The 24,215-nt window shown below is 42.8% G+C and overlaps 1 protein-coding gene across 17 annotated transcripts in view; it reads right to left on the reverse strand.

Annotated features, from left to right (window-relative positions):
- The window catches only part of CLASP2 (cytoplasmic linker associated protein 2), a 170,349-nt gene extending 147,094 nt beyond the window's left edge, over window positions 1–23,255 (reverse strand). For all 17 annotated transcript variants that reach the window (XM_056128922.1, XM_056128923.1, XM_056128919.1 and 14 more), the window contains exons 1-3: window positions 23,046–23,255; window positions 9,547–9,625; window positions 741–844 (exon numbers count right to left, since the gene is read on the reverse strand). In XM_056128922.1, coding sequence (XP_055984897.1) covers window positions 741–844; window positions 9,547–9,625; window positions 23,046–23,240 — 378 coding nt within the window. In that variant the 5' untranslated portion in view covers window positions 23,241–23,255. The remainder of the gene's footprint in view (window positions 1–740; window positions 845–9,546; window positions 9,626–23,045) is intronic.
- Between the last annotated feature and the right edge of the window lie 960 nt (window positions 23,256–24,215).

Raw genomic sequence — 24,215 nt, forward strand, 5'->3', positions numbered from 1 at the left:
TCATTAAATACTGATTAAAACAAAAAATTTCTCCCTATCTTTGTACAGGTTGTAAAAATTAATATAGCTTTCTCAATTAATAGAGTAATCCTCAAAATAAGCTTTCTCATTGAACTATGACAAAAAGTTCAAAAAAAATAAATTAGTATATTGTCACATCACTTAAATCTGAGTTAAGCCTTTTCAAAAGATACAAAAGGGGTGGGAGATACGGCTCATGGGTAGAGGGCAGAGCTCATGTGCACTGAGTGAGGGCCAGGGCATGATGTGCAGCATGCAAAAGTACTATAGACAGGGCTGGAGCGATAGTACAGTAGGTAGGGCACAGGGCCAACCCGGTCTTGATCCCTGGCATCCTGTATGGTCCCCCAGCATTGTCAGGAGTAATTCCTGATGCAGAGCCAGGAATAACCCCTGAGCATTGTTGGACTGTGGGTATGGCCAACCCCTCCCCCACCCACAAAAATACAATTTCACTTTAATTTATCTTAAATTTTCGGAGAGCCCGGCAAGCTACCGAGAGTATTCGATATGCCAGACACAGTAACAACAAAGTCTCCAATGGAGACGTTACTGGGCCCGCTCGAGCAAATCGACGATCAACGGGAGGGCCTTTTTATCTTAAATTTCAATTTTAAGTCATTAGATTTATTTGTTTTTTGTTTAATTATAATTTTCAGGATTGGAGAGATAGTACAGTACTGATTAGCAAAACCCCGACTGTTAAAAGATGTGCCTACCATTGGTGGTGCTACTTGATCCATCAACTTCAGTATCAGAGTCTGAGCTTCATCCCGAACTTTGTCTTTGGCATCTCCCATTCTGTCTATTAAAGCTACAATAACTAGGAAAAAAAGGGGAAAAAAGTAAATAGTTTTAATTTACCTCCATTATAAGTTATAGTTCACAAAATCACAAATAAGGATTCTTTCTATAAAAGTTTACAAGATAAGCAAATTGCTTTAAGTTCTTTATTCATGAGCCCAATAAAAAATAACTGAGAATCAAACTTCAAAAGAGAACACAGTATAACATGAAGTTATAATAACAATGTCAAACAAGTGAACTAAATGTCACTCAACATAAAGACATGTACAGATGATCAAGCTCTAGAGAATAGCAAAGAGAATTATCCCCAAAACCATGCAGAGGTTGCATTTACTAGGAGGAAGGTTATAGATCATTAGAAAATGCAGAGGAAACAAGGAATCAGAAAAGTTCAAGTTTCTGGACCTAGACATACAGGGGTGGTTATTTATAATTATTCTTTAAACTGTCCATATTTGATATGTATTTTCTGTCTGGGAATGACAAAAACAGTCCTGGACGGGGATTAAGGGTCTATCTTTATTATGTTGAGACTTTATACTATTTTCCAAAAGAAAGCATGAAAGGCAAATTAAGAGCCCATTCTTGGGGTTTTTTATTAATAAGATTTTTTTTTGCAGGGGTAGGAAGACAACTTGGGATATGAATTCAGAACCTGGCACTGTCGTGTGTAGCCCTGGAGGCCCCTGAGTAGTGCTATGTTGGCCCTGATGCTCCCCCTCATTCCTGTCCTTCCTGCCCCCCCCACCCCCCCAGCACTGTGGTCTCTCGGCTCTCACATTAACTGCCAGTCTGGTTGGTTGAGGACCAACTGGAGAGGTCCTGGGGCCTCTTACCACTGACTGGAAGACACCCACCTAAACAATAAAAATAAATGAATGAAAACAAAACAGTTTCACAAATTTGCTTATTAATGGATGGTCATGGAGAGTATCATGCTAAGTGAAATGTGTCACAAAGAAAGGGACAGACATAGAATGACTGCACTCATTTGTGGAATATAAAATAACATAATATGAGAGTAACACCCAAGGACAGTAGAGACAGGGCCAAGAATATTGGTCCGTGGTTGGTAGCTGCCTCATGAGCTAGGGGAGAAGGCAGCTGGGATAGAGAAGAGATCACTAAGTCAATGATGGTTGGAGGAATTGTTCGGAATGGGAGATGTATGCTCTGAAAGTAGACAAAAGACCAAACGTGATAGCCTCTCATTGCAAACCATAATGCCCCAAAGTAGAGAGAGTATGGGGGAAATTGTTTGCCATAGAAGCAGGGGGAAGGGTGGGATGGGGTGGAGGGGATAACGGGGACATTGGTGGTGGAAAACGTGCACTGGCGGAGGGATGGGTGTTTGATCGCTGTATGACTGAAACAACTCAAACATGAAAACTTTGTAACTAGATCTCATGGTGATTCAAAAAAAAAAAGGTTTCATAACGAAAAATCAAAGTTCCACAAAGAAATTGGACCCACTGAGGATAGAATTCGGGAGGGTATAGAGTCTAAAGTTAGCCTAAAGTGGCAAAATAGAACATAGTCAAACTTGTCATTTTATGATATCTTAAGTTATAATGAACAATTTGTCTGGTATTTACAGGATACACTACCACAATGTTTTAAACACCGTCTTCATTTCCTCAACCTAGAGGTATCTATAGCAATATTTCCCTCAAAGGTTACTGAAAATTGAATGATAATAGACATAAGCAACCCAGAGAGTGAAGCAAAAGAGGTCAAGAAATACTCAGGAATTTAATACTATTGCCATCAATTTCATCATCCTACATGCTCAAAAACAAGCAAGTCCCACATTTGTGTTACTTTTGCCTTGAAGGCATAGCTTTACAGATATAGCCTTCCTTATCCTTAGTCTATGGAGGCAGATGCCTGGTTTAAACAAGTGGAGGAGGAAGAAATGAGACCCAAAAAGGCAGTGTTGGAGAGACAGTCCACAGGCAAGATGCTTGTTTTGCATGCAGCCCACCCTAATCTGATCTCAGCACATTATACAGACCCCTGAGCATCGCCAAGAGTGACCCCTGAGGAGCACAGAGCCTGCAGTAGTAAATCCTGAATAGCACAGGGAATGGGCCAAACACCACAGCAAAACCAGTGGTTTAAATATATATGTAACTTGATGCCAGTATATTCTACAATAATATTATCTACAATACAACAACCAGAACAGATACATAACAATGAGCAACATAAAAGGGGGGGGAGACATTCTGGAAGAAATTAACTAGGGTTAGTAGCCTACAAATAAATGAAATGGTATCCAAACAATTACAGCTTAATCAAGAAAATTACTGTGTAAGAAAATAAAGTCTTCACTATAACCATAGCTTCCTGGAGTTTTTAAACAATGATTTTATTTCAAGCCCTACTAGTCATTAATTATGTGAAGTAGTAAAGTGTCTCTGAACTTCAGTTTCCTCATCTATAAAATCTGAGGGAATTCACAGCTGCTTATACCTCATCTGGCTGGTGAGGGATAAAGTGTAAAACCGATTTTGAAATAGTAAAATTTAAAAAGCGCCTTGTGCCAAGACCACAGTAGATATTCAGAAGTGTCGGCGCTCCTTCCTAAAGATCTATGTACAATGTAAAGGCCACTGAACTGACACTGAATCTAATGAACACTCAACACCTAATGACAAGGAATTCAAAACAGCTTTCCACTCTATGGACTCTCAATAAAACTATTTCAACAAGAGTAACTCTATCAGAAACTGGAACTGGGACAGTAACATGAAAAAAGCATAGTCTTAGCTTTTTTTCATTCCTTTCTGTGCAACAGACAAACCATTTTCCAACACGCAAAACTGCTGACCCACGCATCCTGACTATTCTGTTAATGTTCTATTATTTCATTCTGTATTAAAACTCTTGTTTAAAAGTTGTGAAACATGAGCTCCTTTATCATATTTAGTTACAAAACCTGGGCTAGTGAATAATATTTTGTCTGAAAGTTTTGTTCCCACAGGACATGTGATCACACACAAAATTTTTTTAATATGTTAAACTACATTAGAGCAACTAGTACAGTGCATAGGGTGCTTGCTTGCCTTGCACACGGACAACCCGGATTCAAACCCCAGCACCCCATAGAGACCCCATGTGGGAGTGATCCGAGCCTCATTGGGAGTGATCCCTGAGCTCAGAGCCAAGACTAAGCCCTGGGCACTCCCAGGTGTGGCTAAATAAATAAATAATAAACTGTATTATTATAATTGAGATTCCTAAACATATATGGTCTACTGCACACTTTTCAGGGGAAAAAAAAATTCAATGTTGTTCCTGAAAATTCCCCTTAAACAACAGAAAGTATTCCTCCCACACCCACACCACCACTGTACCAGATGCGACTACTATTCCTTGGGCACCCAGGTAGAGGTATCACTCACTTTGGAAGACAATGATCTATCTCAGGTTCTTTTTGAAACTTTATCTGAAACAATGAATCTCAATTTTGGGTGGAGAGATAATTTGGGGATAAGGTGGCTTGCTTAGTACAAGGCACCACATATGATTGCCCAAGCCCAGCTAGAATGTGATCCCTGAGCACAGAGCCAGGAGAAAGCCCAGAGCACAGCTGGGTGTGGCCAAAAAGAAAAACAAACAAACAAAAAAAATATATACACACACACAAACACATATAAATGAAACTCAATTTTGCTAAAACATCACTTTACTTCTTTTTTTTCCCTTTTTTTTGGGTCACACCCAGCAATGCACAGGGGTTACTCCTGGCTCTGCACTCAGGAATTACTCCTGGTGGTGCTCGAGGGACCATGTGGGATGCTGGGAATCAACTGCATGCAAGGCCCAACCAGCTGTGCTATTGTCCCATCACTTTGCTTTTTAATATAAAAAAGATGGAACTCTGTAATGCTAGTTTACAGCCTAAAGGCACTAAAAGAAAATATCAGATTAAGTAACATATTTTGAAGATTAAATTATTAAAAATAGAATCTTAAACATGTAATTTAATTCAAGTGCTTCTCTTTATGCAAAGGCTTCTATGTGGTGTGGTTAAACCACTGGTAAAACCATACCGTGATCCCTGAGAGTCTTAGGCTGGCGGTGTACCTCTTTCAGAAAAAACATATGGATTTTCCTGTTCCTCTTCAGATGGAGTCTTTAAAATTACACAAAAATACTGCCCGTTTTACATAGTTATACAAAGTAGAAACATGAAGATGATTTTTCATGCAGGTAGACAAGCTCAACAGACAAAATTTAATAAATGGCTGCAATTTTGTGTTCAAAGTTTCCTATTATACTGCATTGGCTCTCAGGTAATAACAAGTTCAAATTTCACTAATGACAATGATGAGCACTTGAGGTTCAAAGTGGAAGCAGTATTAACTAACAGCAACGGTACAAGAATAACAACTAGAGTCTGTGGTTCAAAGACTTAAAAAAAAAAAAGAGGCATAAGTATACGTAGATTTGGGGAAAATATGTAAAACACTAAACCAACAAAGGAACTGAAAGTATTTAAGCAACTGAATGCTATAAGAATCATGGGTTAAGGAAAAATTCGGTGTGCAGTTAATCTGAAGAGCTTCAATATTAAAATCTGAAGTGAATTTCTTAAAGAGAACAGGGACTGAAGTGCATGTCCTGCATGCTACTCAGTACTACCTGTTCTGCCCCCTGAGCGCCACCAGGATCCTTAGCATCACTGCAGCACTACCTCCATCACTGGGCCCCAGCAACACTGAAAGTGACCCCCCAAGGCCTCAGTTCTGTTTGGGAGTACCCACCCTCTTCTATGCCCCCTGAGGGGAGGGGGAGGCGGGGGGGGGGAGAGATAACGGGGGGGGGGAGGGAGGAAGAGGGAGAGAGAGATGTGTATGGGGAAGAGAAGAGAATTTCCAAAAGAATTATAATTGCTCACCCAGTAGAGGCAGAAATAAGCTAAGCCACAACTAACAGATGAGTACACAAGTTTCTGAGAGCTAGCGTGAGGAGAGCCCTTGGTCAAAGATCACAAACACACAAGGCTACTAAGGTGGAAAAGGACACATACATGGTAAGAGAACTGGAACCTCAAGGAGAGCAAAACAGAAGCATGCTCGGGAAGGAGGACAGCTCTAGGCAGCAACAGACTAGGACTCTGGTTCCCAAACTTCTGCCTCAATATGAGCGGTCAGTACACCAAGCCCCAGCCTGGCCCATCTTGGTCTGAAAAATAAATGATATGCAATGCCCAGAATTACTCTCATGCTTAAGATACCGACTGTAACAATGAATAATAGGAAGCTAGCTACTAAAGTAAGCGGTTCCCATCACAGCCTGCAGGTCAGGGAGGCATGGGAAACGCCAAATGAAACAGGTCTATCTACAAGCCACAGGACCGCAGCCTTGCTGCCCTGTAACTAATATTCTCAGTTATGAGGCGGCAAAAGAGAATGGGAGGAATTTATGAATTGGGAAGCTCCTGGCCCAGACAAAAGGGCCGCTACTACACAGTGTCAGCCAACTACTACACATGGGAATAGGTCTAGAACACTCAGATTGGCCCACTTTCATAACAAGACGCAACATTTCTTTTTATTCTTCTGTGGAGGGGTGGGTGTTTGGAGGGTTGGTGGGACCATGTGGTGCCAGGAACAGAACTCAGTGCTTCCGCATGCAAAACCTGTGCTCCAGACCTCTGAGCTACCCTGGCCCCAAGTCACAAGTATTTTTATGATAAAAATTAAGCAATAATGTTTATGTGACTTCCTAATTTTAACAATGACTCAAAATGTTTTATGGAAATACATAATGTTCGCATAGCAGTTTTTGGTATTTACTACAAAATTTTAAAAATAAGATATTTGGGGGTGGAGTGATAGCAGCTTTGCACATGGCCGACCCGGGTTCGATTCCCAGCATGCCATATGGTCCCCCGAGCACCACCAGGAGTAATTCCTGAGTGCGTGAGCCAAGAGAAAGCCCTGTGCATCGCCAGGTGTGACCACCCTCCCCCCCCAAAAAAAGATACTGACGAAGTAAAATATGAAACCATCTTTTCTGATTCATTCAGAGAATGAACCTGAATTGGGTATTGATCTTAAAATGCTAATAGGGCTGGGGATGTAGCATGTATGAGGCCCCAAGTTCAACTTCCAACACTGCCCCAAAAAAATGGGGAGAGCATAATGAAGAAAAAAAAACCTAGTGAGATGTTCTTGTTGAAAAAATAACTGTACAGTAAAATAAATAAAAGGAAACCAGGCAGAATTTAGCAGTATATCAAATATAAAGAAAACAGCTGATTAAAAATAAGTGTCATGCATTCTAAGATATTATCTTAATTCATAAAAGAAAATCATGGCCATCTAAGATTTATCTCTATATATGCTCTTAATAAAACAGATCCTAATCCACTCATCTAAATATACCAAAAAGCAGATGAAGGTCAAAAACGATTTTTTAAAAAAATGGTCAGGCTGGCTAAAGAAACTTTGGGTACATCTACACAATGAAGTACTATGCAGCTGTTAGAAAAGATGAAGTCATGAAATTTACATACAAGTGGTACTACATGGAAAGTAACATGCTAAGTGAAATGAGTCAGAAAGAGAGGGACAGACATAGAAAGACTGCATTCATCTGGGGAATATAGAGTAACAAAATAGGAGACTAACACCCAAGAATAGTTGAGGTAAGTACCAGGAGGTTCACTCCATGGCTTGGAGGCCAGCTGCACATGCTAAAGGAAAAGGCAGTGCAGATAGAGAAGGGAGCACCAAGTAAAGGGTGTTGGGAGGATCCTCCCAGGATGGGAGATGCATGCTGAAAGTAGACTATAGACCAAACAGGATTGCCACTCAATGCCTCTTTTGCAAACTACAGCATCCAAAAGGAGAAAAAAAAAACAAAAGAGAATGCCCTGCCACAGAGGCAGGGTGGGATGGGGGAGGGAGCGGGGAGGGATACTGGGATCACTGGTGGTGAAGAATGGGCACTGGTGGTGGGATGAGTATTTGATCATTGTATAATTGAAACCCTGGGCTGGAGCAATAGCACAGCGGGTAGAGTGTTCGCCTTACAAGCGGCCAACATGGCCGACCCGAGTTCGATTCCTCCGCCCCTCTCGGAGAGCCCAGCAAGCTACCGAGAGTATTCGATATGCCAGACACAGTAACAACAAAGTCTCCAATGGAGACGTTACTGGGCCCGCTCGAGCAAATCGACGATCAACGGGAGGGCCTTTACCTTTACCTTATAATTGAAACCCAAGCACAAAAATGTGTAAGTCCACAACTGTACCTCATGGTATTTCACTAATAAAAATTTTTTTAAAAATTAAAAAAAAAGAATTTTCATAATGCAAAATTAAAAAATTAAAAAATTAAAAACTGGTCAGGGACAGAGCAATAGTACATCGGGTTAGGTACTTGTTTTGCACATGTCCAATCCGGGTTCAATCCCTGGCTTCCCATCCGATTTCCAAGCATTGCCAGGAGTGATTCCTGGGTGCAGAGCCAGAAATAAACCCTGAGAACTGTCAGGTACAGCCCCTAAACTGCACTGTCCTCCCATTGTTCATCAATTTGCTCGAGCGGGAACCAGTAATGTCTCCATTGTAAGACTTGTCGTTACTTCTTTTGGCATATTGAACACGTCACGGTAGCTTGCAAGGCTTTGCCGTGTGGACGGATATTCTCAATAGCTTGCCGGGCTCTCCAAAAGGGAAGGAGGAATCGAACCCAGGTCAGCCACGTGCAAGGCCAATTTCCTACCCACTGTGCTATCGCTACAGCGATAGTATTAATAATAATAATACATTTTTAAAAATTAAAAAACAGGACAAGATCAGAGATGTACATAAGCTCAGTGGCAAAGTGCATGCCTTGAATGCATGAGCCCTGAGTTCTACCCTTGTCCCCCGCAAAATACAGTAAAATTAAAAATAGGACAAAGATAACTTTCTAATCAAAACTAATAGACAACAATGAACACCACTACTGTATGGCACTGTACTGCAAACACACTGTGAGTGCTGCTCCAAACAGGGCTGGCAACACAGGAAGTCTAAAAACTATGGCAAGATGGGGTTTGGAGTGATAGCACAGAGGGTAGGGCGTTTGCCTTGCACGCAGCCGACCCAGGTTCAATTCCCAGCATCCCATATGGTCCCCGGAGCACCGCCAGGGTTAATTCCTGAGTGCAGAGCCAGGAGTAACCCCTGTGCATCGCCGGGTGTGACCCCAAAAAGCAAATAAATAAATAAATAAAAACTATGGCAAGAAAGTGAGAATTTATAAAACAAAGTATGTGAAGCAATCTGACCAAAGTCATTTTGTACTTGTTAAACACATGTGGACCTTGTAGTTTTTTTCATATTGTTGTCATTTGTTTATTGTATTTTATAATATATTGGCGTGCAACAGATTAGCAATAAAAGAGCAGCCTCTTCAAAAAAAAGTGTGTATGTTATATTATAAATTTTTAAAATATTGTTAAATACAGTGAGAAATTTTAAAATAAAAACACAAAAGTTATTTGGAAGTATGTTTAGCAAAAATTCTGCCTTTTAATTTTGAATGAAAATATATTTTAAAACCATTTGTGATTTGGCAAATTAAAATTTTAAGTAGCAGACCTTGATTGCACAAATAATATTTTTGCACTTACAGAATCTTTACTAAATAAAAGTTAGGAAAAAAAAGTAGGTATGCCTACCACTATGGTTATTTTAAAATGAGGTTTACTTACCCATCGCTACATAGGATTTAAATCGTGTTGATAATCTGTCCACAAAGGCACTTAAAATTTCCAATCCCATTAATGATACCTATAGGAAGAAACAAATTTCAATGAATATAAATTTCTTGAATACATTATATTAGTATCTAACTTTTGTGATATGAAGATTTGCATAGATTATCAAGTAATTTTTTTTTAAACAAAGAGACTACAGTATTCAGGGTGAACAGTCATGAATTTAGGTGCCCTAGTCACAAATGGTTTAACAGCAATATCAATAATGTATATTTAAATATGCAGGAAGACAGTAATAAAGCTTTATGTGACAGATATTAACTGGTAAAATGGGTGGAGAGTACACAGTTCAGTATACTTGAAACATTTTGAAAATGAAATTGCTGTAAAAGAGTGCCTTTAATTAAAGAAGAATTCCAACTTTTGTCTAGGAAGGAAAAACTGGAAAGAAAAAAATCATTCCCACATAACAAGAAAAAGCCAAATAACTGAATAATCTATACGATACCTAATCTATATTCTTGTAATAAATGGCTGTAAAATAACTAACCAACCTAAGCTGTGGGCACAGACAGAGGACCTAAGCACGAGGCTGCATGTGTCAGACAAAGGAAAGTGAAATCAAAGTCTCTTCTCCTCCGATCCTCTCCTCTCAAAGTACCCTAGGACACAGGCAGTAGTCTCAGAAAACCACTGCGGGCTCACATGATTAAATACCTCCAGCTCAGTGAGGGCAGGATCTTGGATAAAACTTTCCTCACAAAATTCAGAAACAAAAAGAATCCCTACGGCTGAAACTGGTGGACCAAAGAAACAGGTAAAGAAACGTAAGCCACCACTCTTCAAACCAGGCAGGGGGCTTCCCAGCTTTGGAAACCCATGTTCCCCCTGAACAAATCTCTCTCTGCCTGCCTCCCTTCCTCCCTCTCTCATGCTCTTGTTCACTGAAGCATTCTCTCTCTTCTCTTCTTCTTCTTCTTCTTCTTCTTTCTTCTTCTTCTTCTTCTCCTCTCTCTCTCTCTCTCTCTCTTTCTCTCTCTCTCTCTCTTCTCTCTCTCAGCTGACTCCATGTCTGGTCTCCCTATGTGTACTTGGCTCCCTTGAAGAAAGCCCTGAGGACCCTCCCAGGTTGTAGGGCCCTTTGACCAGTCCCAAAGCATGAAGGTTGAGCTCTCTTTAGAGGCAGAACTGAGGCCTGATTAAGTTCTGCACTTTATTGTATTTTATATAATAAAAAGTTATTATATATTGTGAATGATCATTAATACAGCATTATTCACTATATAAAAGATGAGGAAAGTCTAAGTTCATCAATGATTGGATTAATCAGTAAATGGATAAACAAAATGTGGGTAATAATTCAGTGGAATATTACTTAGCCTTCACACATGAAGGAAACGGCAGAGGAACCCAGGTGTGCGGGACCCAGAGCATAGACCTCCAAGCCTGCTTGGATTGGGACTGGGGCCTCCTCCACCCAGATCCCCCATCTTCCAGTATGTAGGCGTTACACCCACCAACTGCCCCCGGCACCATGTAATCCCATCAACAGCCAAGACCCAGAGACTATAAAACCCTGCTCCCTAGAACTTATTAACTAGTTCTTACTCTTGAGAACCTGGAAGGCTACCAAAAGTACCCTGCCCACACGGCAGAGTCTGGCAAACTCCCCGTGGCGTATTCAATATGCCAAAAACCAGTAACAATGATGGGTCTCATTTTCCTGACCTGAAAGAGCCTCTAATGTGGCATTTTTTTTTTAAATCTCAGGGCTAGGGCGAAGGAGACTGGGGCCTGCTCGAGGCAATCGATGAACAACAGGATGACAATGATACAGTGACAGTGATTACTTGGCCATTAATAGGAAACTGATAGATGTTTCAATATGGAGGAATCTTGAAAATACTGTTAGTCATGATTGCCACTCAATTCCTCTTTTGCAAACCACAGCACCCAAAAGGAGAGAGGGAACAAAAGGGAGTGCCCTGCCACAGAGCCAGGGTGGGTGGGGGGATGGGGGTGGGAGGGATACTGGGATTAGTGGTGGTGGAGAATGGGCACTGGTGGAGGGATGGGTACTCAATCATTGTATAACTGAAACCCAAGCACAAAAATTTCTAAGTCTACAACTGTACCTCATGGTGTTTCAGTAATAATTTTTTTTTTAGGGAAGAGAATTTATTTTTATTTTATTAATTTTAAATTTTTATTTTGCAATTAAAGGTGCTATTATTATTTTTTTAATTTTTTTATTTATCATTTTTTTTATTAGTGAAACACCATGAGGTACAGTTGTAGACTTATAAATTTTTGTGCTTGGGTTTCAGTTATACAATGATCAAGTACCCATCCCTCCACCAGTGCCCATCCTCCCCCACCACGGGTCCTAGCATCCCTCCCACCCCCCATCCCCCCCTCCCCCCCCCCCCCCCCCCGTCCCACCCTGCCGCTGTAGCAGGACATTCCCCCTTGTTCTCTCTCTCTTCTTTTGGGTACTGTGTTTTGCAAGAGAGGCATTGAGTGGCAATCATGTTTGGTCTATAGACTACTTTTAGCATGTCTCTCCCACCCTGGGAGGGTCTTCACAGCACCCTTTATTTGGTGCTCTCTTCTCTATCTGAGCTTCCTTTTCACCTAGCACATGTGGCTGGCCTTCAAGTCATGGAGCAAAATTCCTGGTACTAATTTCAGCCATTCCTGTTGCTTTATGTTCCCCAGATGAATGCAATGTTTCTGTGTCTATCCCGCTCTTTCTGACTCATTTCGCTTAACATGATACTTTCCATGTAGTACCACTTGTATGTAAATTTCATAACTTCATCTTTTCTAACAGCTACATAGTACTCCATTGTGTAAGTATACCAAAGTTTCTTTAACCAGTCATCTGTTCTCGGGCACTCAGGTTTTTTCCAGATTCTGGCTATTGTAAAGAGTGCTGCAATGAACAAACAATTGCAGATGTCACTTCGACTATACCTTTTGGGTACTGGGATATTTTCCCAGGAGTGCTATAGCTGGGTCAAACGGGAGATCAAATTCTAATTTTTTGAGAATCGTCCATACTGTTTTCCAAAAGGGTTAGACCAGCCTACATTCCCACCAGCAGTGAAGGAGGGTCCCTTTCTCGCCACATCCGCGCCAGCACCTGTTGCTTTTGTGGATGTGGGCCAGTCTCTGTGGTGTGAAATGATATCTCATTGTTGTTTTGATCTGCATCTCTCTGATGATTAGTGATGTAGAGCATTTTCTCATGTGCCTTTTTGCCATTCGGATTTCTTCTTTGCGAAAGTTTCTGTTCATTTCCTCGCCCCATTTTTTGATGGGGTTGGGTGAATTCTTCCTGTGTAGTTTAACCAGTACCTTGTATATCCTTGATATCAACCCCTTGTCGGATGTGTATTTGGTGAATATTCTTTCCCATTCTGTAGGCTGTCTTTGTATTTTGGTCACTTTCTTTGGAGGTGCAGAAGCTTCTTAGTTTAAGATAGTCCCATTTGTTTATCTCTGTTTTCACTTGCTCTGCCAGTGGCGTGACATCTTTGAAGATACCATTAACTTCAATATCATGGAGAGTTTTGCCAACTTTGTCTTCAATAAACGTTATGGATTCCGGTCTGATGTTGAGGTCATAAATCCATTTTGATCTTACTTTTGTGCATGGCGTTAGGCACAGATCTGAGCCCACTTTTTTGCATGTAGCCGTCCAGTTTTGCCAGCACAATTTATTAAAGAGGCTTTCCCTGCTCCATTTCACTTTTCTTGCCCCCTTATCGAAGATTAGATGATTATATGTTTGGGAGGAGATGTCAGTATATTCAACTCTGTTCCATTGGTCTGCAACTCTGCCTTTGTTCCAGTACCATGCTGTTTTGATTATTACTGCTTTGTAGTAGAGCTTGAAGTTAGGTAGGTTGATTCCTCCCATTTTCTTTTTCCCAAGAATTGCTTTAGCTATTCGTGGGGGCTTATTGTTCCATATAAATTTCAGGAGTGTTTGCTCCATTTCTTTGAAGAATGTCATGGGTATCCTTATAGGGATTGCATTGAATTTGTACAGTGCCTTGGTAAGTATTCCCATTTTGACAATGTTGATTCTCCCCATCCATGAACAGGGGATATTTTTCCATTTCCTCGTGTCCTCTTTTATTTCCTGAAGTAGCGTTTTGTAGTTTTCTTTGTACAGATCCTTTACTTCCTTAGTTAAGGCGATTGCTAGGTACTTGATTTTCTGGGGCACAATTGTGAATGGAATTGTTTTCTTCATGTCACTTTCTTCTCTTTCACTATTTGCATATAGGAAAGCCATGGATTTTTGGGTGTTGATTTTATAGCCTGCAACTTTACTATACAAGCCTATTGTTTCTAGGAGTTTCTTGGTAGAGGTTTTAGGGTTCTCTAAGTATAGTATCATATCATCTGCAAATAGTGAGAGCTTGATTTCTTCCTTTCCTACCTGGATGCCCTTAATATCTTTTTCTTGCCTAATCGCTATTGCAAGTACTTCCAGTACTATATTGAACAGCAGTGGAGAGAGTAGGCATCCTTGTCTCGTCCCTGACCTTAGGGGGAAGGCTCTCAGTTTTTCCCCATTGAGGATGATGTTTGCTGTAGGTTTGTGGTAGATGGCTTTAACTACATTGAGGAAAGTCCCCTCTATCCCCATTCTGGCAAGGGTTTTCATCATGAATGGGTGCTGGATCTTGTCAAATGCTTTCTCAGCATCTATTGATATGATCATATGATTTTTATCTTTACTTCTGTTGATATGATGGATTATGTTGATTGATTTCCGAATATTGAACCATCCTTGCATCCCTGGGATGAATCCTACTTGGTCATGATGTATGATCTTTTTGATGAGTTGTTGAATTCTATTGGCTAGTATTTTGTTGAGAATCTTCGCATCCGTGTTCATCAGGGATATCGGCCTGTAGTTTTCTTTTCTTGTGGTGTCTTTGTTTCCTTTTGGTATTAGAGAGATGTGGGCTTCATAGAAACTGTTTGGGAGAGTTTCCGTTTTTTCAATTTCCTGGAAAAGCTTGAGAAGAACTGGCAATAGGTCCCCTTTAAATGTTTGGAAACAGAGCCAAGGTGGGTGGGGGGATGGGGGTGGGAGGGATACTGGGATTAGTGGTGGTAGAGAATGGGCACTGGTGGAGGGATGGGTACTCAATCATTGTATAACTGAAACCCAAGCACAAAAATTTCTAAGTCTACAACTGTACCTCATGGTGTTTCAGTAATAAATTTTTTTTTAAATTAAAAAAAAATTTTTTTAAAAAGAAAATACTGTTAGAAAGCCAGTCTCAAAGGACCACATGTTGTATGATTCAATTTATAATATGCACAAAAATATTTTTTTTTAATTTTTATTAGTGAGACACCATGAGGTATAGTTGTAGACTTACAAATTTTGTGCTTGGGTTTCAATTATGCAATGCTCAAATACCCATCCCTCCACTAGTGCCCATACAAAAATATTTTTTAGAAAGTGGATAGGGTTTCTTGCTTAGGACTAAGAGATGCGGAGGATAGAGATAACTGGTTCAGGTTTCTCTTTTTCAGATAATGAAAACATTCTAAATATGATTGTTGTGATGGTTGTGAAGACTATGAAAATAATAAAAATTAATAAACTTTGAGCCAAAGAGATCGTACAATGGGTACGGTGCTTTCCTTGTATGTGGCTGAGCAGGGTTTGATTCTCGGTACCCTGTTTGGTCCCTGAGTCCTGCCAGGAGTTATCCCTGAGTGCAAAACTAGGATTAAGCCCTGAACACTGCTGCATATGCTCAGGGCTAAGTAATATTTCACAAAAGCATTACCCACATTTTGTTTATCCATTTTGTTAGTTGATGAATCCATTCATTGAAGAATTTAGACTTTCCCCATCTTTTATAATAGTGAGTAATGCTGTATTATCATTCACAATATAATAACTATTTTTATTGTATAAAATACAATAAAATGCAGAACTTAATCAGGCCTCAGTCCAAAAACAAAAAAAGGTAAATTTTTTTAAAATATGAATTATATTTGTCATGCAACTACGTTCATGGACATGATTATATGATTTAAAGATTAAGGGTAATTAGTAGGTGGATTAATTAGTAAATTTTTAGATATTTTATTAACCACTCGTTCTTGAGATATATTCCTCTTGAACATGGTATAGAATCTTTTCTCTGTGCTAAACCTATCTGTTAACAGTTGAAGATTTCTGCACTTTTATTAAAGAGCTATACTCCAAAAAAAAATATGAATTATATCAATTCATATCCAGAAACACTCAAATATAAAATTTAATAGATGACAATGGCTCAAATCAACAATACATGTACTCTTTATATAGTCTCACTTAGAAATCTACCTCTAAAATATGCAAGCAAAATTATCAAAGAGCACACCCAAAATTATTCATTGTAAAAGACTAAAAACTACCTACAGGTTCATCAACAAAAGACAGAATTAATAAAGCATCCATACTATAGGGTATAATGACACTTTAAAATTGAAATGAGAAGTACCTTAATTTTTGCTATACAGTATCTCCAATATATCTCACTAAATTAAATAAAAACAAGTTGGGCCCCTCCCTTAAGAGGACTTATGAGAAGGTGGCAAAATGGTACACTATTTACTTGATCCTGAAAACCCTATACGAAAGCACACAAATCAAGTGGTTCAAATCTTCACCTTCCTTATCAAAAATTCCACAATGAAATTCAAAGAAAAATTCACTTGACATCTAATGTTGAAATGTTAAAACCTACCCTTAAAATTTAGGAACAATTCAAGGATGCCTAATCTTTCCTCTAATTTCGTCTTAAGGGGTCTAGGAAATGCATCATAAAACCAAGCAAAATGAAAGAACTGGAAAGAAGACATTAAAGAGAAGCTCTAAACTGAAACAATTCTCATGAATAAAAGAAGGCACCATTGCAAGTCACAGCCTACCCTGTCAAAAATGATGACGAATGTAGTGTCAACAAAAAGTACCAATCGGCGTGATCCGTGTGTTCGAGGACCTCCCAGCTGCTGTTTGGGAGGGCCCAGTGCTGCTTCTGGGGATTCTCAGCCAACAGGCTGCTCAACCGAATGCTAGGGCCCAGGAGACAGCACTGCACAGGCTCTGCAGCACCAGCCTCCACTGGGGATACCCGACAGTGCTGAGGAGGGAAAACCCCAATTTTCTGCCGTAACCTTGTTAGCTGATTCAAAAATTCACCTGGGGTAATAAAGAACACGATATTCAGCCAACATTCCTAAAGAATATGACTAATCGATTTTTGTGTAATTAGATGAAACACAGCAAACACCGAGATGACCACGGAAGGGTCAGGGATATGGCTCGGTGCCTTGCATAATGAGAGCTGGGTTTGAACACCAGCACTGCAAGCGGAAGAAGGAAAAAATAAATTTACCATGGAGCAACAAATAACTGCAGGGTTCTCATTTGGACATCTTTCAGTTTAGCCTACATCTTGATCTTGGCTAAAAATCCTTTTAGCAGACTATCAAGTGCTCCCCCTCCATCAGAAAGAAAGAAAGAAAGAAAGAAAGAAAGAAAGAAAGAAAGAAAGAAAGAAAGAAAGGAGGAAGAAACTAACATTAACAGGTAGAAAATGAAAACTTCAAAAGCTAAATTTGCAGTTAAAATTAAGCTTAAATTTTAGGTGCTTTTAGGTCATAAAACTGAAAGTTTAACATATGTAACAGAATGTTATTATGCCGGCAAGTCCCAGAGCCCATATTGCCATTTTCCTTTCCTTTCTGCAGATAGGCTGTTTCCTTATAGCTCGGAACTACAAATGGTTGAGCATATTTGAGTAATTTGATATCAGTAAACTCATGCAAACTCTGCAGTTGCCTTGGCTACCATTTCTCCTCTGTATGAAGCTTATTTCTTTTGGTGATGGGGCTGTATAGAGGTGGAACCCAGGTCCCACATGCTCTCTGGCTCACTGAGCTATATACCCCTTGCCATCATCCTTCAAGTAACTTACATAAGAAATGCTGCCAACCAGCAAGAGCGAGAAGTTACGAGCAACTACTTCCAATTTAAGAGACACAACTAAGACCCTTCCAGGGAAACATCAGAAAACCTGACAAAAGTTCTTGAAATCTAGAAAGAACCTAAGCTTAATTCACAATCATGGTGTTCTCCTTTTTCCACCATAGGGGAAAGAGGGAAAATAGTCAGTACTGTTCATAATATGAGGGCTCTGTAATGCTGCTTCTCTAGTTAGGAATTACTAGAGATTTATGGGAACACACATACAGACAAACTCAAGCCTGGGAACACACACACTCAGCATATGAGCAAACGGATGCAAGAATAGCATAGAGCAAGTATCTTGAACTTCTCTCTGACTCAACCCAGCTGGGGGCTCTCTTGGCTCTACCACCAAATTGTATCTCAAATTTTCCACTTCTCACAGTATTAATATCACCAAACCAGTCTTAGCCACCCTTGTCTCCTTGCTGCTTCTGTTGCTCCTTTACAATCTCTCTCCACCAAGCAGTCATACTTAACATAAAACCTTTTACTGATTTAAAATAATAAACGCTTTGTTTTGGGGGGCGGGGGAGCACACCCAGTGATCAACTCAGAGATTACTCCTGGCTCTGCACTCAGTAATCACTCCGTGGACCACATGAAAAGCTGGGGACCAAACCCAGGTTGGCTGCATGCAAGTCAAGCACCCTAACTGCTATACTACGGCTCCAGCCGCTAGAATAATAAATTATAAAGCTCTTTTGACCTGCCTACCAACTTCCCTTTTCTTAACACCTCACTCAACTGTATGCTCCAGCCACGAAGACCTTTATTAAGTTGCTGAACATAACCAGCTCAGTGTGTAGAATTATTATGCCCGAATAATTCTTCATTCCTGTATTTCTTTCATATCAGTACTCCCAAGTTCAACCTCATTTCCCTGACTATCCAAAACAGTCATATCCTCATTCTTCACTCATATGTAGCACTGTAGCACTGTTGTTCATTGATTTGCTCGGGCGGGCGCCAGTAACATCTCCATTGTGAGACGACTTGTTACTGTTTCTGGCATATCAGATACGCCACAGGAAGCTTGCCAGGCTCTGCCGTGCTGGTGGGATACTCTCGTTTGACTTGTAAAAGCAGCAGTTACTTGGAAGTATCTAATCCTATACCGCTGCCTTCCTCTTTCTTTTTTCTCTGTTCATATTTTTATTATTCTGTTTTTAGCATCACATCTTTTTCTTTTAATATATATTTTTAATGACTCACCGTGAGATACAGTTAGACTTACAAACTTTCATGATTATGTTTTCAGTCATATAATGATCAAGTACCCATCCCTCCACCAGCGCCCATTCTCCACCACCAATGTTCCCAATATCCCTCCCACCTGTCTCTGTGGCAGGTACATTCCCTTTTGCTCTCTCTCTCCTTCTGGACTATAAAGTAACAGAAGCGGAGGCTAACACCCAAGGATAATAGAGATAAGGGCCCGGAGGACCGTTCCACGGCTTGGAAGCAGCCTCACATGCTGGGGGAAACGGCAGCTGGGATAGAGAAGGGACCACTAAGTGAATGATGCTTGGAGAGCTCGCTCAGGATGGAAGATGAGTGCTGAAAGTAGACTATAGACCAAACATGATGGTCCTTTACTAACTGTATTGCAAACCATAATACCCAAAAGGAGAGAGACAGAGAGAGAGAGAGAGAGAGAGAGAGAAAGAGAGAGAGAGAGAGAATGTGCCTGCCTTCCTCCTTCTAAAAGGACTCCCTGACAGAAGGGCACTGACCCTCCACTCATCTCTATACTCACAGTTGGTCTTCAGAGACCAGCGATGTGAAATCTCAACATCTATACCCTACCTAGCACACCCTGTTTCCATTACTGCTTTCTTCCTAAAGCACCTGCCCATATTTAACTATTCCCTGTACTACAGCTTTGATTTGACTTTGTTTTTTGTTTGGGGGTTACGCTGGCTCTGTGCTCTGGGATTGTCGCTGTGGTGCCAGGGATTGAATGGAGTCAGCCAGATGCAAGGCAAGCACTGTAATCCCTGTACAATCCTCCTACCCCAAACTATAGATTTTAGTTATAGGCCTTGTTTATTCCTCTGCCCACCCCTCCCCCAAACTAGAGCTTAGACAAGTGAGTGCCTGCACATGGTGTGCCCTCAATAAATAGTCAAATGAGTCTGATGGAATGAGACTTGTCTATCTTGTTCACAGTTAGATCATCAGTCAAAATCTCAAACAATAATTGGCATATAATCCAGGCACGCATATTCTAAAGTACTATCAAAGCCAAAGAAATATGTTTTATTCAGCATAATTTAATATTTAAGCATAATTCTATTTGTTTAAAAAAAGTAGGATACAAATATTCAAAGGAACTTGATGTTTTATTGCATGCTGAATAAAAGAATGCTGATCTATTTTGATATATTTAAGTTTATAAAACCAGATCAAGGATACAGGAATGGTACAGTAGCTTTGCCTGCCTTGCAAGCATTTGGGCACAAGTTCAAATCCCTGGCGTCTCACATGTGCAGGGCACAATCCTGGTAGTCCTGTTATTCTGAGACTCAGAGCTCTGCTGTAAATTCCCAAAGCATAAGTGAAATCACTTCTGAATCACAAATCACTTGAAAATTCTGGCAGCCAAGTGTGTGTGAGCACCACATGGGGGTGTGAACCACAACAACAACAACAAAAAAAATGTGCGAGTGCCACGGCCAGGAAGTACAGCTTCTAGTGAGCACACAAGTGTGAGCACCACAGTGAACCCCAGCAAGCACCACAGACACAACTGGTGTGACTGAACTGAGAGAGCATGTGCAGTCTAACCATGTGTGAGACCCCCATGTAAGGAGTGTAAACCTCGGGGAGCATCGAGGACATGGCAGCCCCATCATCAGGGCCTACGGGATTGGGATTAAAACAATCACAGACGACTAGGATGCCCTCTCTTGGAATGACAGCAGAAAATGATTTCTGGAAAGCTTTTCTACAGGAGGAAGAACCATGCATTTAGCAAGAACTGACCAATGAATAACTCTGAGGGGGCAAGAAGGCGTGGGATCCAGCGTGCCTGCGGAGAGCAGGTCTACGCACATGCACCATCGCAGAGAAGAAGGTAGACTGCGTCTGAGCACCGCTGCAAAGATTACACAGGAGAGACTCTGCAAACGGGCGGCAGTTTTCTTCTGATAGCAGGGTCTGCGAGGAGCAGGGAGAATGTGCAGAGAGAGAACTTAAGTAGGGACAATTACAGGAGAGACGAGTGTGAGTGGAAGTAGTGCTTAGCGATATCAAGAAAAACGGGGCTTCTCGTGCTACCACAGAAGCCAAGAGGATACTGTGCGCGAGATGGAGCTTTCTGCCTCTTCACTAATGGTACTTCGGATGAGAGGGACGGGCACAGGCCCATTCACCAGGGCTGGCAGAGAAAGAGGCCGCCCGCTCACATATCACCAAAGCACATTTCCCACAATAGCCCACATTGAGATACAACATCACCCACCCTGAGTGCGCCAAGTGCAGTTCCCGTGTATGCCCCCAAACAGCACTGACACATTATTAAATATTCATTTTCCCCAGTTTTATGGGCTGGAGGGATAATACAGTGGTTAAGGCATTTGCCCTGCACATAGTGCAGCTGAGTTCAACCCTTGGCACTACCCCCAGGGTCCCTCTAGTAATGATCCTTAAGTGTACAGCCGGGTGTGACCTCCAGAACCAAAATAAGCAAATAAAATAAAAATAAATGGAAATTTAAGAGTATGAACTGGAACACGAAACTGGTAAATTTCTGTTTGTTCCCTTCCCACCCTTCCCCACCTCTCTTCACTGTGATTACTTATTACTGCAAGGGGGGGGGGGGTCACACACATAGCTGGTTGTGGGGCTCACCCATATTTTTGGTCCTGGTGTATACACACATGCTGGTAGGGGGTCAATGTCTTTATTTATTTATTTTTATTAGTGAAACACCATGTGGTATAGTTGTTAACGTTACAAGTTTTTTTTTTTAATTTTTATTAGTGAGACACCATGAGGGGTCAAATCTCTTTAGATGGTGTTTCAGGATATGGTGCACACCTTGCCCAGTGCTGGTTTTAGGGGGTTCCCCACAATTAGCTGCAGTGCTCACCCTGCCCCCACCCTCAGCTGCAGTGCCCCAGAAATGGCACGCTTACAGTAAGAAGTAGTCCCGGACAACAGAGCCACGAACCCCTACTCTGAGAACATAGGGCAATAACTCCATCCCGGCATGAGGTGGGGGGAGTGCAGATATAACTAATTCTTAATCTGTTTCCAAGTCAAAAATCCAAACCCATCTAAAAAACATGTATGTGACACCATTTTGTATGCATAGTAATTCTAGAGTTTACCTCTTCTCTAGGAGGGCAGTGCTGAGTACTAGCTTATTCGCTGGGTTTTAAGTTAACATCACTGAGTGAAGGAAACTCACTCCGGGCAGAAGTTTGGGTCAGCATTTTAGAAGCAACACTGCCACCAGAAGACTAGAAAGAAACATAGCTGCAAAGAACTACAGCGCCGGCTAATTACCGAACACGATCTCCCAACGTGTCTGCGTTATACCTGCCCATGATCGCAAACTCTTCTTGCACCCCATCATATACATATACACTTTTAAAAAAAATTTTTTTTTTTTGCAGCACTAACCTGCAATCTAAGTCAGCTCCTAAATGCGGCAAGACAGCTTGACTGCGCAGTCAACGATTTCCGTTGACAAATGAAAAGCCAATACTAAGATGCAGCTCCATGCCTTTTCCTTAACTTCAAAGGTGAACTGAACTCAGCAGACACCTGATGAAGCCCTAAAGATGCCTTAGCCACGAGGCGCACGGACGCACCGACACGCACCGACACACACACACACCACACACACACACCACCACCACGTTAACAGGAACAAGACACTGGAGACTAAACAGTCTTAAAAATCACTCATCACCAAGAGTTCACGTGGCCGTCTCTTTGCATCCGAGACGATGAAAAGAGACCCAGCCAAGGTCTGTGCTCGGCGTGTTGTCTGCATGAGCACGCAACAAACGCGAACGCGAGAAAAAACCTCCGAGTCCTGCGCGTGTGCCAGAGGAGGGTCATCCAAAGAGTTTGCAAGTGGGGTGACTCCGCACCGCGCCCTGGTGCCAAGTGACTTGGGCACCCCGGGAGACAGAACCGCTGCACCGGACGCTTGCTCCTTAGCAGCTTTGGAAAACTTCGGTCCTGGCGAGAGGCGCAGCCCCACCACCACCGATCGCACCCGTGGACTGCAAGTCCGGCGTGGTTCCCCGGGTCCGGGGTGTGTGTGTGTGTGTGTGTGTGTGTGTGTGTGTGCTGGGAAGGGGTGGGGTGGGGGGAACGTTCCCTCGCACCAGCTGCCCGCCGGCCCCGACGCGCACGTCCGGGATTAAAGGGCTGCCCGGGGAGGGCGTGCCCGGCCGCCGCCGCCGCCGCCGCTTACCCGGTAGTTGCTCGAGCCCACCCAGCCGGTGAGCGCGTCCACCGTCCGGCCGAGGCGGCCCAGGTCCTCCTCCAGGTCGGGGATGGCTCCCGGCGCGCGCAGGCAGAGCAGCAGCTCCTGGCCGGCCTGCAACCGGCCGCCCACGTCCTTCTGCAGCACCTGGCCGCTGAAATACTCCATGCTGCGGGGCTCCATGGCCGCGGCCGCCCGCCCGCCCGCGAGCGGCCAACTTGCACCCAGCGCCGCCCCGCCGCCAGGGCGGGCTCCCGCGGGCACCGGGCGGGCCGCGCCCGAGCCGGCCGCCGCTCGACTCCCGGGGCGCGCAGCGGAGCGGGAGCAGCGGCCCGGCGCCCGGCAGCCCCCAAACGAGTCAAACTCGGCGCCCCCCGAGCCCCAGCCCGCTTCAGAGGCCGCGGCCGCCGGCGACGTCAGCACGTGCGTGACGTCAGCGCGACGCCGGCGAGGCCCGGCGAGGCGGCGGCGGCGGCGGCGGCGGAAACCGCGGCGGGGCCCCCGGCGGTAGACCCCGCGCGGAGTGGAATCGGGGGGCTGGGCTCCGGGGCGGGATTGGGTGGAGGGGGAACACCCTGGGCTGGTCGATGGGGCTGCGTCACCCGGCCTGGCTTCACGGTGCCCTGGCCTTGTCACAGCCCCCCACGCCCAACATGCGCGCACACACACACACACACACACACACACACACACACACACACACACACTTCCCTCTTTCTCTCCCTGGCCCTGTTAAATACCGAGTCCACACCCCCCTCCCCAACGCCCAACACACACAATACCGAATCCCCGCTCCCTGCACGCGCACACACACACACACACACACACACACACACACACAACTTCGGTCAAAACTTTTGGGGGAAGTTTCTGCTCCTTGGAATTCCCCCCTTTCTCTCCCAGACTCCCCCGCCCCCCACCCCCGGGATCCAGTGCAGCGTCCTCTTCCTGGGTGGAACGAGTAAAAAGCATTAGTCTTTGTCTAGTATCTTTATCTTGAATGGGAGTTTCATTGGCTCAGAGTAAAACGCACAGATTTTGAAGTCTGGCAGGCCCGGAGTTGCGGCTCGTGTGGCCTTGGAACGAGCCAGTGCTGTAAGTTCCGAGCCAGTGACGTGCCGATTTCCGTCCCTATCTCGGGTTTCCCTGCTGGTGGGG

Source organism: Sorex fumeus, unplaced genomic scaffold, assembly GCF_029834395.1.
Source record: "Sorex fumeus unplaced genomic scaffold, SorFum_2.1 ptg000072l, whole genome shotgun sequence".
NCBI classification, from domain to species: Eukaryota; Metazoa; Chordata; class Mammalia; order Eulipotyphla; family Soricidae; genus Sorex; species Sorex fumeus.